At 44.7% G+C, this 15,024-nt stretch overlaps 1 protein-coding gene across 4 annotated transcripts in view; it reads left to right on the top strand.

Moving 5' to 3' along the window:
- The window catches only part of SLC44A2 (solute carrier family 44 member 2 (CTL2 blood group)), a 172,892-nt gene that overhangs the window by 103,132 nt on the left and 54,736 nt on the right, over nt 1–15,024 (top strand). For all 4 annotated transcript variants that reach the window (XR_014024878.1, XR_014024879.1, XM_081315770.1 and 1 more), the window contains 2 exons: nt 14,047–14,117; nt 14,697–14,785. Coding sequence is in view for 2 of the 4 variants with exons in the window: in XM_081315770.1 (XP_081171896.1) it covers nt 14,047–14,117; nt 14,697–14,785 (160 nt within the window). In the remaining 2 variants the exon portion in view is untranslated. The remainder of the gene's footprint in view (nt 1–14,046; nt 14,118–14,696; nt 14,786–15,024) is intronic.

Genomic DNA, 15,024 nt, shown 5'->3' with positions numbered 1-15,024 from the left:
TGAGGGCAATAGAAGAAGGGGACGACAGAGAATGAGGTGGCTGGATGGAGTCACTGAAGCAGTAGGCATGAGCTTAACTGGACTCCAGAAGATGGTAGAGGACAGGAAGGCCTGGAGGAACATTGTCCATAGGGTCGCGATGGGTCAGACACGACTTCGCAACTAACAACAACAACAACAACAAGGTCATCACCAGCACCTTGAATCTCACCCGGAGGGCAACTGGAAGCCAATGCAGCTCACGGAGAAGAGGTGATACACAGGAGTATCGGGAGACTCCCATCACAACTCGTGCGGCTGCATTCTGCACCAGCTGAAGCCTCCAAGTGGTCCTCAAGGGCAGCCCGATGTAGAAAGCATTGCAGTAGTCTAACCAGGAGGTCACGAGCGTATGAGTGACTGTGCGTAGAGCATCTCGGTCCAGATAGGGCCGCAACTGGTGCACCAAGCGAACCTAGGCAAAAGCCCCCCTGGTCACGGCTCCTATATGATCTTCCAAACTGAGCCGTGAATCCAGGAGGACGCCCAAGTTGCGAGCCCTATCAACGGGGGGTAATACCTCATCCCCCCCATAGTTAGCGATGGACAAAGCTGGTTCTCTTGAGATGCCGGTATGCACAGCCACTCAATCTTGGCGGAATTGAGTCGAAGCCTGTTTCTCCCCATCCAAACCCAGACTGCCTCTATGCAATGGGACATCACGTTGAGGGCATCACTGGGTTGGTTCGGGGTGGAAAGAAAGAGCTGGGTATCATCAGCATACTGATGATACCCTACCCCAAAACCATGAATGAGCTCACCCAGCGGCTTCATGTAGTTGTTGAACAAAAGGGGAGAGAGGACCGACCCCTGAGGAACTCCACAAACGAGAGGCCTTGGGGCGGATCTCTGCCCTCCCGTCAACACCAACTGCGAGTGGCCCAGAAGGTAGGAGGAGAACCACTGTAAAACAATGCCCCCCACTCCCAACCCCCTGAGACACCGCAGTAGGATACCATGGTCGATGGTATCAAAAGCCGCTGAGAGATCTAACAGGACTAGGACAGAGGAACAACCCCTGTCCCGAGCCCGCCAGAGATCATTCACCAGTGTGACCAATGCCATCTCCGTGCTGTACCCGGGCCTAAAGCCCGATTGGTACGGGTCTAGATTATCAGTTTCCTCCAGGAAGAAAGGAAGATGATGCGCCACCACGCTCTCGACAACCTTCACTAAAAAGCGAAGGTTGGAGACCCGACGATAGTTGTTCAAAATAGCCAGGTCCAGAGCAGGCTTCTTGAGGGGCCTCACCACCGCCTCCTTCAAGGCGGTAGGGAAGGTACCCTCTCTCAAAGAAGCAGTTATTACTGCCTGGAACCAGCCTCGTGTCTCTTCCCGAGCTGAATACACCAGCCAGGAGGGGCACGGGTCTAATAAACACGTGGTGGAACTCAGTCTCCTCATGATCCTGTCCACCTCATCCAGGGTCACAGGATCGAATTCACTCCAAATGACATTCTCAAGACCGCTTGATTCCTCCCTGTCAGTCTCTGCCCAGTCAGAGTCCAAACAGGCCCAAATCTGAGCGATTTTGTCCGCAAGATGATGACTAAACTCCCCGCCCCACCCCTGCAAGGGCTCCTCCCTCACCTCCTGATTAAGGAGGGAGCGGGTCACCCTAAACAGGGTGGCCGGGCGGTTATCTGCGGACGCGATGAGGGCAGCAAAGTAATTAGACTTCGCTGTCCTCATCACCACGAGGTAAGTCCTGATAGCGGCTTTCAACCGCAATCGGTCAGATTCAGATCGGCTGAATCTCCAACAGCTCTCCAGACCCTGTCTCCGATGCTTCATCTCCCGGAGCTCCACAAAAAACCATGGGGCCCATCGGGATCTGCGCCGGATCGGGTCGCAAGGGTACAACACGGTTGAGCGCCTCGGTGGCAGCCCTTTCCCAGGCCTCCACCAAGGCGTCGGCCAGGCTGTGAGTGAGGGAAGTAGGTATAGACCCAAGCGCCGTCTGGAACCGTTTCGGATCCATTAGGCGCCTGGGGTGGAACCACCTGGTCGGTTCCGCAGCCCAGCAGCGAGGGGTGGCAAAACGGAAGACCAACCGCAGGAGATGATGATCAGACCATGACAGGGGGACAATAGTTGGCGAGCCCCCTCCCAGATCATCAAGCCACTGTCCAGATAGAAAAACTAGGTCGAGAGTGTGACCCCCCTCATGAGTTGGACCCTGAATTATTTGGGTCAGGTCCATGGCCGTCATGGAGGCCATGAACTCCCGAGCTAACTCTGACAATCCCCCTAGGGAAGGAAGGTTATAGTTGCCTAGAACTATAAGTGTGGGAAACTCAACCACCAACCCTGAAAGGGCGTCAAGAAGCCCGGGCAGGGCCATTGCTACACTGCTGGGCACCAGGTATGTCAGCAACAAGCCCAACTGAGCCCCAGGGCCGCACCTCAGGAGGAGTGACTCACTCCCGCCCATCTGTACAACAGTGGTTTCCCGCAGACATAAGGTTTCCCGTATAACCACCGCCACACCCCCACCCCTACCCTGAGCCCGCGGCTGGTGAAGCACACAGAAACCTGGAGGGCAAAGCTCAGTCAGAGGGACACCTCCCTCTGAGCCCAACCAGGTTTCCGTAATGCATGCCAGATCTGCGCGTTCCTCCTTGATCAAATCACAGACGAGGAGAGCTTTGTTCACAATGGATCTGGCGTTAAAATATACCAGCCTGAGCTCAGGGGCCTGATCCCCCCCACCCCCGGATAAGCGGGTACCAACCAGAGGGTCGGAGCGTGCCACCGCTTGAAGACAGTGGGGGCGTGATCCCAGATGTTGATATGGCCCTCTGTGTAACCACCTGCTGCCATTCCCAATTGTCATGGGGATTTCAAACCCCACCCCACTGCTGGGAAAACTGAGGTCCCCAACCCGATCTTGCCGGGAACCATCTCAGGCCCGGACTGACAACCGGTTGATAAAATACATCCTATATCCCTCCCAATCCTACCATTCCCCCCTCCCTAACCCCTTAAAACAACCGGCTAAAAAACATACCAGGGGCCTCTTAATACGTTTCCACCATTGGCCCCTGTCTATGCCCAACCACCTCTTGGGGTCCCAACAATTGGGCCCGTCCTTAAGGGAAGTAAAAGAAAGAGCAACAGGTCGTACCCAGGAGGGAGGAACCCTCCTGAGAGCATACAACCGAATAACACAACCGAACCATATACTAACAATGTCCACTTAGGGCAGTTATGAGCAGGTATTTTTTTATTATTTTAATTCCATTTATATCCCGCCCTTCTCTGAAGACTCAGGGTGGCTTACAAGCTTAGCAGTAGCCTTCATCCTATGTATATGCCTGCTTATTAGGGCTTTCACACACACCCCAAGCGGCATTATTACAAAGTCAGCTTAATTGCCCCCAACAATCTGGGTCCTCTAACACTGGTCAACTAACACTGAAATGATGTTAAAGTAATATTAAGTCCGGAGAGTGTCTCAGATCCACCGAGCCGGCCCCACTCTCAGCCGAGCTGGCAACCAGACAAAGGAGCCACAACTGTCCTCTTACAACAGTTGAGGTGTCGAATCTGGGGTAGACTGATCACGGACTACTGGGATAGACCCACCCCAACTGATCTCTCACATCAGTGGGGTGGGTTGATGGTCAATTCAACCGCCCTCTCATCACGGTCGATTCCTGGGTCCATTTCAGGCTATTTAAAGGAAAGTCACAGAAGCAAGAACATATAAACCATGTCCATGTCCAGCCAAGCTGACCCAATGGGTGGCAAGATGGTAATTGGCGGAGGTGTTCCAGGGACATGCTTCCGGAGGGGGGGCCACCGCATCATAAAGCAGTGCCCATAAACATTTCCAAGGCGCAAAATTGCGGCCACAGTCAATCTTGAAGCCGCCATGATATCCCGGCCATTGTCACCGTTTCAAAAGGAAGGAAAACAAAACAGTGTCTACCAACTGTTCCAAGGTGCTAGATCAATCCTCGGCCGTCACAATCTGCCAGGCCACAGCTGCCACTCCGAGGAGGGAGAGAGGGGGCCTCCTAGCCACTATTGTCACTCTGGAAGAGGGAAGAGTCTTCGTGCCGCAAAAACGGCGCCTGTCAGCTGATTCCAAAGCGGCAAAATCAATCTTCAGCCACCATAATCTCCCAGCTGTCATTGCCACTCCGGGGGGGGGGGGAGGCCACAGCACTGTAAAAACGACGTCCAGCAGTTGTTCTAAGGCGGCAAGATCAGTCTGCAGCTGCCAGAGCCTCTCAAACCTCACCACCATTCCAGAGGGAGGGAGAAACCTCCGCGCCGCCAAAAATGGTGTCCACAGCTGATCCGTGGCATCCACAGCTGATCCGCAGTGGTGAGGCTGATCCTCGATCTTTAATCAACGCAGCCACTCCAGGGGGAAAAGACGGCCTCCGCACCACAGAAAATGGCGCCCGGCAACTGTTCCCCACTCCAAACCTTGATGGAGATATCAAGCCCCCATGGGACTTCCTAAACTGCCCAAATCATTGAGGCCCATCGTGGAGCTTACAGAGCTCAGCTCGCGACCGCCGCCATCTTGGGCAAAAAAAACAACTATGTTTGCAGCCGCAGCAATCACTGGGTGAAATTGAGGCCCTGAAGCATTATTCTGACCGGCTTTCAGAACACCCATGTTAAAATCAAGGGGGAGGCCACCCTGTCAGTAAAATTTAAAAAGTTTCTAGGGCACCTGGATGTCGTAGTGGTAGAGGGCCAACGAACAAGTCTGATAGGACTTGACTGGTTTGAGGCATTGGGAATCCAGATAACAGGCATAAATCGAACATTGACCTCAGAACTGTATGTGAGGAATTTGCAGATGTGTTTGATTCTAAGTTGGGAACTTACACAGGGCCGCCTATTTCATTTAAATTAGACCCTAATGTAATGCCAATCAGAATAAAACCAAGAAGAGTTCCATTTGCGTTAAAACACAAAATCGAAGCAGAAATAGACAAATTAGTGGAACAAGGAGTGTTGCAGCCTGTTGAAGGGGGGGAATGGGAAACCCCTATCATTACCCCACTTAAGCCAAATGGAGAAGTTCGTATTTGCACGGACTATAAGTGCACCCTAAACAAAGCTTTAAACCAGCATGCTTACCCGGTTCCGATAGTCAGCCATATTCTCGCCTCTTTACAGGGAGGCGCCATTTTCGCTAAGCTCGATTTGGTGCAGGCGTATCAGCAGCTGCCAGTAGACAAGGCCACAGCAGCGGCTCACACACAAAGGAGCTTTCAAGGTCAAATGGTTGCAGTTTGGCGTAAGCATTGCACCAGGCATATTTCAAGAAATTATGGAATGCACACTTAAGGGCATTCAGGGTGTTTGCCCATATTTTGATGATGTTCTCATCACAGGAGAATCTGAAGAGGTTTTGGCCAGTAGGCTCAGGGCTGTATTGCACAGGCTATGCAACGCGGGCCTTAAATTGAAAAGAAACAAGTGCAGTATGGGGTCACTTCAACAGAGTTTTTGGGATTCCATATAGATGCCAGTGGAATCCACCCTGCAGAATCAAAGGTAAAGGCCATCAAAATGGCTCCTAGTCCCAAGAATAAAGCAGAATTACAAGCATTTTTGGGTTTATTGAATTTTTATCATACATTTCTGCCTCATAAGGCAGCTATAGCAGAGCCCCTCCACAGGCTGCTTGATAAGAAGGCTGTCTGGAATTGGACTAATGTACATGAGAGGAGTTTTCAGGACCTTAAGGGCCTGTTGTCAGACAAATCTACTGTCACACATTATATAGAATCTAAACTTGTTTGCATTGCTTGTGATGCATCTCCCTATGGAGTGGGAGCTGTTCTAAGCCACTTAGAAATAAAATGGGAAGCAAGTCCCCATAGCATATTATTCTAGAACCTTATCCGTTGCTGAAACAAATTATGCACAAATTGATAAGGAAGCCTTAGCCATAGTGGCTGGGGTCAAAAAATTCCATGATTATTTATATGGAAGATAATTCACTGTATTTACTGATCACAAACTTCTTTTGGGCTTATTCACAACAGATAAGCAAACCCCCCACATATTATCACCTAGAATGCTCAGGTGGTCCATATTTTTGTCTGCTTATAATTTCAAGATGATTCACAAACCTGAAAAGGAAATGGGCCATGCTAACGGCCTCAGTAGGCTACCCTTAGCTCTTATGGATCCTGATCCAGCCCCTGCTGCACAAATACTGTCCATACAGGAGTTACCTGAATTCCCCCTCCATGCTGGGGACATTGCTGCTGAAACTGCTACAGATAGAATTCTAAGCAGAGTATTGTCATGGGTATTCACAGGATGGCAAGACAGAAGTCCAGGCCCTGAATTCCAGAGTTATTTTATCAGAGGGCATGAGTTATCTGCACACAAAGGATGTTTGTTATGGGGTAATAGAGTCATTATCCCCTCAGTCTTGAGGGATAGAGTACTACAGTCCTTGTATGAGGGTCACCCTGGTATAGTGGACATGAAAGCATTAGCTAGAAGCTACCTGTGGTGGCCTGGTTTAGATAAGGCTGTTGAGGAGCAGGTACATGGTTGCTATATTTGCCAAAGGTCAAGATCTGAAATGCCTCAGGCACCTGTCCATAAATGGGAGGCAACTCACATGCCCTGGTCCAGGATTCATATTGATTACGCTGGGCCTTTTCAAGGACAGCTATTCTTAGTTGTAGTGGATAGCCACTCAAAATGGCTGGAAGTAGTTCCAGTCCCCAATATGACTACTGCTAGGGCCATCCAGGTGCTGAGGAAACTTTTTGCTACACATGGGCTACCTGATGTTGTGGTTTCAGACAATCGGGCTCAATGTACTGCTGCTGAGTTTCAGGCTTTCCTCAAAGCAAACATGATCAGACATGCCACATCTGCACCATTCCACCCATCGTCGAATGGACAAGCTGAACGAATGGTGAGAATGAACAAAGAAACACTCAAGCACATCATCACAGGTGACTGAAACCACAGACTAGCAGACTTTCTACTTTGTCAACACTCCACACCTTGTACAGCCACAGGAAAAAGTCCTGTGGAGCTTCGCTTGGGCAGACGCCTCATCACTAAGCTGGACAGACTCCATCCAGACAGAATGCTGCTCAACCCAAACCCCCGAGGGGGCTACAACCTGGTGACTTGGTCTGGGCCAGAAATTATGGGCCGGGACATTTGTGGGTTCCGGGGAAGGTGGTTGACAAATCAGGGCCCCTATCATACACAGTAGGGGTGGAGGGAGGGCGTCTGGTAAGACGGCATGTGGACCAACTAAGGAAGAGATTTCAAGAACGGTCACTGAGTATGGGGGTACTAGTCCCTCTCATAGTTATCAAGCTGGCACACAGGCTAGCTCTTATCCTCCCTATCAGCATTTTCAGCACACAGCAGGTTTCGAGTCTGAAGAGGACCAAGACAGCATGGAGGTGCAACATGGAGCCCCTGATCAGTCGGATCAGCCAAACTCCAGTGACTGCTGTGCTCACTCTGCTTCAAGTTTTGACTCTGGGATGGGCCTACCGGGCGAGGCCAGCCAGAGCAATCCTCCATCCTCAGATTCTCCAGCACAGGAGAGCATGAACTCACCTGGCGTGCCAGATAAGTTGGTACACCACAAAGTGGGTGGAACTCAAAGACATTCCTCACGGCCTCACAGGCCACCTGCATACCTTGCTGACTATGTAGTCAAATAAGACAAAGCATTGTGTAAAATTGATTACCAGCTTGTGGGCATGCCCATTGTTTTCTGGGGATCAACATGTATTAGGTTGCATTGCATACTGAAAAGGGATTAACAGAGAGTAAATATCTCAGAAAATCATTCTTTAATTTCATTGTTGTCCACTTGTACTTTTAGGTGGTGTAATACTACTGGCAGAACAGCAAAGCTGTCTTTAGTCTCATTGCATGCAACCTATACACTGCACATCCGAGAAGGTCGTGTTATGATTATTCTACCTTGAATGGGGTGAAACATTCAATTAAACATTGAAGGTTGGGAGTAAATCATAATCCTTAAATGTCAAGGGTTATAAGGTCTGTTCCTTAAAAGGGGAAGGGGTGTTATGTATTGAGCTTTGGGAAGACCTTATCACATGTACGCTGGAAAGCTAACGGTTCTCCAGCAACCAAGATGGGACTTTCCAGTCCAGGCTGCAGTCGACTTGGCAGGAATGATGGGTTCAATCTGATTGGTTGTTCAGATTATGGGAGACTATATAAAGACTGCATGGATACCCCTAACCCTCAGTACAGTTAAAATTATGAATAAAGCAACTATTCTTCTGTACTCATCTGCCTGGCGTCTTTCCTGCTCGTCCGAACCTGAAACATAACATGGCCCTCGCCCTCTTCCCACACCTGTGGACTCCTGAGAAAGGGTTGCCACGAGTGGCATGAGAGTCCACGTTACCTATGCTATGCTGCCCAGACCCCAGCCTGGTTTCGGCAGGCAGCTATGCAGTTTTCTCACTGTGCAGAGTGGCCGGACAAGGCAAACTGGCAACAAGCTGAACCTGCCTGTGCATGTGCAGAGGCAGAGGTGAGCACATGTGCCTGGTGCCTGTTGTCCTGGGTGAAAGGGTAGCACTGAGAATGCAGTCAGCCTGTGTGGCAAAACAGTCACCCGGGATGCCAGGTGCCAGGTGCATGCACTCGCCTTTACCTATGCGTGCACACAGGCAGGTTCGGCATGTGAGAAGACCATGCTGCTGCCTGTGATGCAATTATTTTTAGGAATATTGGGGAAAATTATATATTTAATTGTTATCTACCAAAACAATAAGAATTGTATTAACTCAATGTTTGCAAAAGAGGATATTTTGGGAAAAGAGGAAATCAACTTAAACCATTATGTGGATTATGGATTATAGAAATCATTTGTTAATGATTGTTTTACAAATATAACTCAGACAACACACTGTTCACCAATTATTAAGTGATTTATGTTTTTTTAAAAAAATCAATAAAAATATATTGCAAAAAAATGTTTGGGACACAGCCAAAGCATACTTTAGAGGATTAGCTATAACTTATATGGCAAAAAAGAACAAGAAAAAAAACAACAAACAAAACTAAAGGAAGAATTTATGAAATTAGAATCAGAACTACAAAGAGACCCACAAAAGAAAACTCTTAAAAAACAAATGAAGATAATAAAATACAAATTAAATTTAATAGAAGCTGAAGAAATAGCCCAACAAATTAAAAGAGCAAAACAAAACTTTTTTGAAAATGCTAACAAGCTGGGTAGATGGTTAGCTTATAAACTGAAAAAAGAAAGAGAAAACTGATAAATTGCAAGATGTGAGAGGCGATTTACAAAATGATACAATAAAAAAAACAAAGAATGTTATGAAACACTCTATGATATAGAAGAAATTACCCAGGAAAAAATAAGGTGATATATATAGAAAATGCCAAGCTACCAAAAATTTTAGAGAACTTTAAAAATATGCTAAATGGGAAAATAACAATGATGAAGCTGACAGAAGTGATAAAAAAGCAAAAAAATGACAAGACACTAGGCCAAGATGAGCTACCCACAGAATTTTACAAATGTCTACAAGATGTACTAACCCCATTAATGCAAGAAGTGTGTAATGAGGTACTAAAAAAGGTAAAGGTTCCCCCGCACATGCGTGCTAGTCGTTTCCGACTCTAGGGGCCGGTGCTCATCTCTGTTTCAAAGCCGAAGAGCCAGCGCTTGTCCGAAGACATCTCCATGCTCATGTGGCCGGCATGACTAGACACCAAAGGCGCACGGAACACTGTTACCTTCCCACCATAGTGGTCCCTATTTTTCTACTTGCATTTTTATGTGCTTTCGAACTGCTAGGTTAGCAGAAGCTGGGACAAGTAACAGGCGCTCACTCTGTTATGCGGCACTCGGGATTCAACCCGCCAAACTGCCGACCTTCTGATCGACAAGTTCAGCGTCCTAACCCACTGAGCCACCACGTCCCTTAATGAGGTACTATTAGAGGCCAAATCACCAAATACGTGGACAGAAGCCAATATTACCTTAATACCAAAAGAAGACTCAGACTTGACCCAGATAAAGAACTGTAGACCAATATCTCTATTAAATGTGGATTATAAAATTTTTGCTTCAATAATAGCAAGAAAGATTGAAGAGATTTTTGATTGAATTTATACATCCAGACCAAAAAATGGATTCTTACCAAAGAGACAATAAAGAACAATTTAAGAATTATTTTAGATACACTGGAATATTATGAAATGCATCCAAGGAAGCAAATGGTACTAATTTTTTTTAGATGTGCAAAAAGCCTTTGATAACGTTAATTGGTAACTTATGGTACAACAACTAAACTGTATGGATTTTGGAGAAAATTTCATAAATACAATTAGACAAGTGGCTAAAATAATTGTAAATGGAGATTTCACAGAGACCTTTAATGTTAAAATAAGGCACTAGACAAGGGTGTCCACTAGCTCCATTTTTATTTATTTCAACTTTGGAACTGTTGAATAGAAATGTTAGACAGGACCCAGAAATTAAAGGAATGGAGATAAAAGATGAAAAATATAAACTACAAGCATTTGTGGATAATTTGGTATTTATATTAGAAGATCCGTTGGAGACAAGCCCTGAATTATTGATGAGTGAAGAATTTGGAGATGTAGCAGGACTGATAATAAAACAGAGAAAAGAGTAAAATGATAAACAAAAACCTTATAGACAAACAAAAAAACCCACTGTCAGAAAAAACAGACATCCAGGTAGTCAAGAAAGTTAAATACCTGGGAATATATTTAACAGCAAGGTGTGCAACAATAAAAGAAGATAAATTATATTAAAACAAAACTAGACCTGGTAAAATGAAAAAACTTACAACTATCAATATTACGAAGAATAGTGACAGTAAAAATAAACATTTTGGTAAATTCTTTTTATTCCAAACAATACCTACAAAAATAGAGAATTTTTGTTTTTGATGAGTTAAATGAATCAATTTTGAAATTTACCTGGCAAGGAGAAAAAAAGCCAGAATTAGACTGAAAATGTTACAAAAAAATGAAAGAAAATGGAGGATTTGGGTTACCAGACTGGGCTCTATACTATCAAGCAGCTGCATTAATATGGTTAAAAGAATGGATAACCCTTAAACACAAAAGATTACTATACTTAGAAGGACATGACTTACAACTCTGATGGCACATCTTTCTATGGTTTGGGAAGAAAAAAAATCCATAAATACTTTCAAAATCACTGTAAGAAATCCTTTGCTTCTAACATGGGAAAAGAAAAAGAAAAAGAAAAAAAAATATGAAAATACCAAGATGGATCTCGACAATGGAAGCGTTTGGTCACCCAAATCTAATTAGTATGAGAAACTTGTGATTTATAGAGACATTTTGAACACTGAAGAGAAACTATAAACTAAACAAGAACTGGAAGAACAGGGCATTGAAGCTATAATGTTGGCCACACCTGGAAATGCAAATGAGATATGAAAAAGATGCCAAAACATATGGTTTTTATAGTATCAATCTGTTTATTACAGCCTTAAGGCCAGACACAATCAAAATATATAACAGCAGTAACAATCTTACATCCATATTTACAACATATAGAACCACCAAACCAATAAATACAATCCAAAATTCTCAAAATAAAACATATTAATTTTTTTTCAGACCTTAATAATGGTGCGACATATTGTGCAGATGGTGGCACAAAATTGGGCAACCTGAATCGATATTTTTGGATCCTTATCCATCATCGTCAATTTTATCCACCACATTTTCAGTCTCTGTCATTTTTGCATCTAATCTGATATTATTTTGGCTGAGATCTTCCACTCTCTCGTCCAAGCGCTCTTTGCATACAGCCATGCCTTGAAATGCAAGTAAGATGTCTGCCCTCATTTCTGTTAACTTCTCATCCATAGGTTCTGTAAGCTTCTCATCCTCAACTAATTGTTGAGATTGCTTTTTCATAGCCTCTTGCAAAACATCCTGCAAGTCTTTAACTGTAAAAGTTGGTGCAGGTGCGGGGGGGGGGGGCATTAAGGCTTGTAAGGAAGATTGCTGCACTGGAGAAGCCCCCGCACTTCTAGGAACTTTTGAAGATTTGGCAGCCATTTTCACCCACTATTGCCTGCTACGCACTTTCACTTTCATCAAACTCCACAAAATCCACCGAGTTAAAGATCAGAAATTCACTTTCATCTGATACAGCTCTGCCTGCATCCAAGTTCTCTAAAGTTCTCTCTTGCTGGCAGGGATGGTTGCTGATGCCCTGCTCTGTTCCAAAAGCCCGGAGCAGAGGCGCCCCACAGTCCGGAGCAAACTCAGGCTTCGGGGGGGGCTCAATCCTTCAGCCGCCAGAATTTTAGCTCTGGCGGCCCCGGAGAGCTCTACCCCTACCTGGGCGCTCACCCCCTCCTCTTTTCCTGAGGAGCGGGCTTCCAAGCCGTCAAAACAGCTGATCGGCGCTGTTTTCGGCGGCTCTACGGAGACGACGGGGCTGACAGCCAGAATGGCTGCCTGCGACAAAGCCTTGCCACCCGGAAGTCACTCCCGACACATATTCTATTAAAAACCTTTAATCACAAAAGAAAAATATATATAAACAAAGAAAGCTAACCGACTACATCCTATCCCATCAGACAGTAAAAGAAAAGTGAAGACAAAAACTAGAAAAAAAATTTACGCTTGCGCACACAGCAAAGCTAACTCATAACATAGCTAGACCACATGACATTCACTATGGTTACCAGATAGGTTATCAACACAGGTGCAGAACAGAAAGAAATGTACAGTTAAAATTGAGCTTTTCGGACGAACTAAAAAAAACGTGCAGTGACACCCTCCTTGAGCACCCTAAGCTGGGTTCATTCCAACAGGTCTGGAGCGATGCAAAATGGGCTTTAACTAAAGCAGCCAAAAGTCGGAAAAAGCAAGCAGACAAAAAAATGAGCTCCCCAGGAAACGTTCCATATAGGAGATAAAGTGTATCTGTCCACCAAGTATCTTAAGGTGAGACAAACTTACAAGAAGTTAGGGACGAAGTATATAGATCCTTTCCTCATCATAAAAGTCAACCCAGTGATAGTAATGCTAAGACTACCAAGGTTATTGGGTAAAGTGCACCCAGTATTCCATTTCATCTTACTGAAACCATATAGGGGATCCACAATGAGACTAGTAGGGGAGGCAGCCCCAGTCCCAATAGTGGTAGAAGGGGAAACACATTATGAATTTAAGCAAATCCTTGATTCTAGAATCCACAAATGGAAATCGCAATACTTAATCCAGTGGGAAGGGTATCTGATATCAGAAGCTATATGGGTGAAAGTCCAGCACATAAAAGGGGATCGTTTAGTAAAACATTTCCACACTAAGTACCCCTCAAAACCAGGACCAGTACAAGGGAAGAATAAGCAATGATGTGTATTCCTTTTTGTTTTCCAGGTTACCTTTTCCTTCTAGAGGCCAGCCTGCCAAGCTATGAAATTTACTGTCTTTAGGGCCGCTGTAGTGCTTCTAGCTTGTCTACAGTTAAGGGGGGAGAAGGGAGAGTTAGGATCCACAGGTGCTCCCTATCAGCACGAGAGCTAAAGCCGCTGAAGAGATGTTTTGGTGAATTGAAGTTTTTTTCTCTTAACAATTGCTGAAAGATTAATTAGACAATGTGACCTGAACTGTCATAGAAGGGAGGGAAAGTTTTACTCTTTTAATTAATTAATTAATTAATTAATTAATTAATTAATTAATTTCCTGCCATAAAGAGCTAGCTTTCCTTCTATTGTACTGGTTTGCTAATGCCTAATAAAGTTTACATTACAGATCACAATGTCTCTGGTGTTTTTCTTCCTTGGGCTTCTTAGCTGGAACTTGACACACAGTGATTCACTTAACAACTGTGGCAAGAAAGGTTGCAAAATGGAACAAAACTCACAACAGTCTTGCTGAGCAATTGAAATTTTGGGCTCAATTATGTTCATGGACTATCTGTAACTGTAACTGTTTCCTCTCTGTATTCAGGGTGGCTGTTTTGGACAAAGTTACTGATTTCCTGTTTTTCCTTGGAAAAATCCTAATTGTGGGAAGCGTTGGTAAGATATTTGATATTTTGGCTTTGCTCTCAAGGTTGGTCACTCATTTGGTCGTCTTTTTGGTGTTTCCATGCAGATTTCACTTATTGAATTTGCATTTGAATGTAATTGGTATAGGCAATAAAGAATATATTTAAAGCAGGGGTCAAAACCTTTTTTTTGTATAACAGGAATGGGACCCTAATATAGCTGGAGGTAAAGCTGTTTCTTTTCCCAAGTATGATTTCTGTACCTTTCCACATTTTGCTGTATTTCAATCCTACTTTTGCTCTTCTAAAAATTTCTAGTTGCAAGTGCCTTGCCTCAAATTTTAAGATATCAAGAGTTCTAATCCAGTATATGTAGAGGACATAAAGCTAGGGAAGACCTTTTCTACCTCTCTTGCATGTTATTACAGCTCATTTTCATAATATGTAGAAACAAGTAGAAGATTTAAACCCCATTTGGGAGGGGGAAAGAAATTTGTTGAAATATGTATGGGTCAAGGTCAAACCCGTTTGTAAAAATTATGGGATTTCCAAATTGGCACTAAAGATATTGAGAAAAATGTGAAATTTAATTATTTTTGTTTCTTTTTAGGTATCCTTGCTTTCTTTTTTTTCACCCAAAGAATAAAGCTGATTCAAGACACAGCACCAACTCTCAATTATTACTGGGTCCCCATTCTGGTTAGTATTTCTAAAAATATGGATTTTTTTCCCTCCAATTCCAGCTGTATTGCTTGGCAGCTGTTTTCATGTTCATTTAATCTACTTTTACAGCATTGAAGTCTTCCTTGATAGTTGTGCTGCTTGGTACTATAAAAATACCAATTATTAGCTATAATTAGAATATGGGGAAGGAAGGAGTAGGATGGGGGGAGGGGGGATCTGTTGTTGAATCTATCAGCCACATACAACATGAACCT

This window comes from Vipera berus (assembly GCF_964194415.1).
Source record: "Vipera berus genome assembly, chromosome: 2".
NCBI classification, from domain to species: Eukaryota; Metazoa; Chordata; class Lepidosauria; order Squamata; family Viperidae; genus Vipera; species Vipera berus.
Note: the sequence above shows the minus strand (reverse complement) of the source record. Positions and strands in the feature narration are given on the sequence as shown.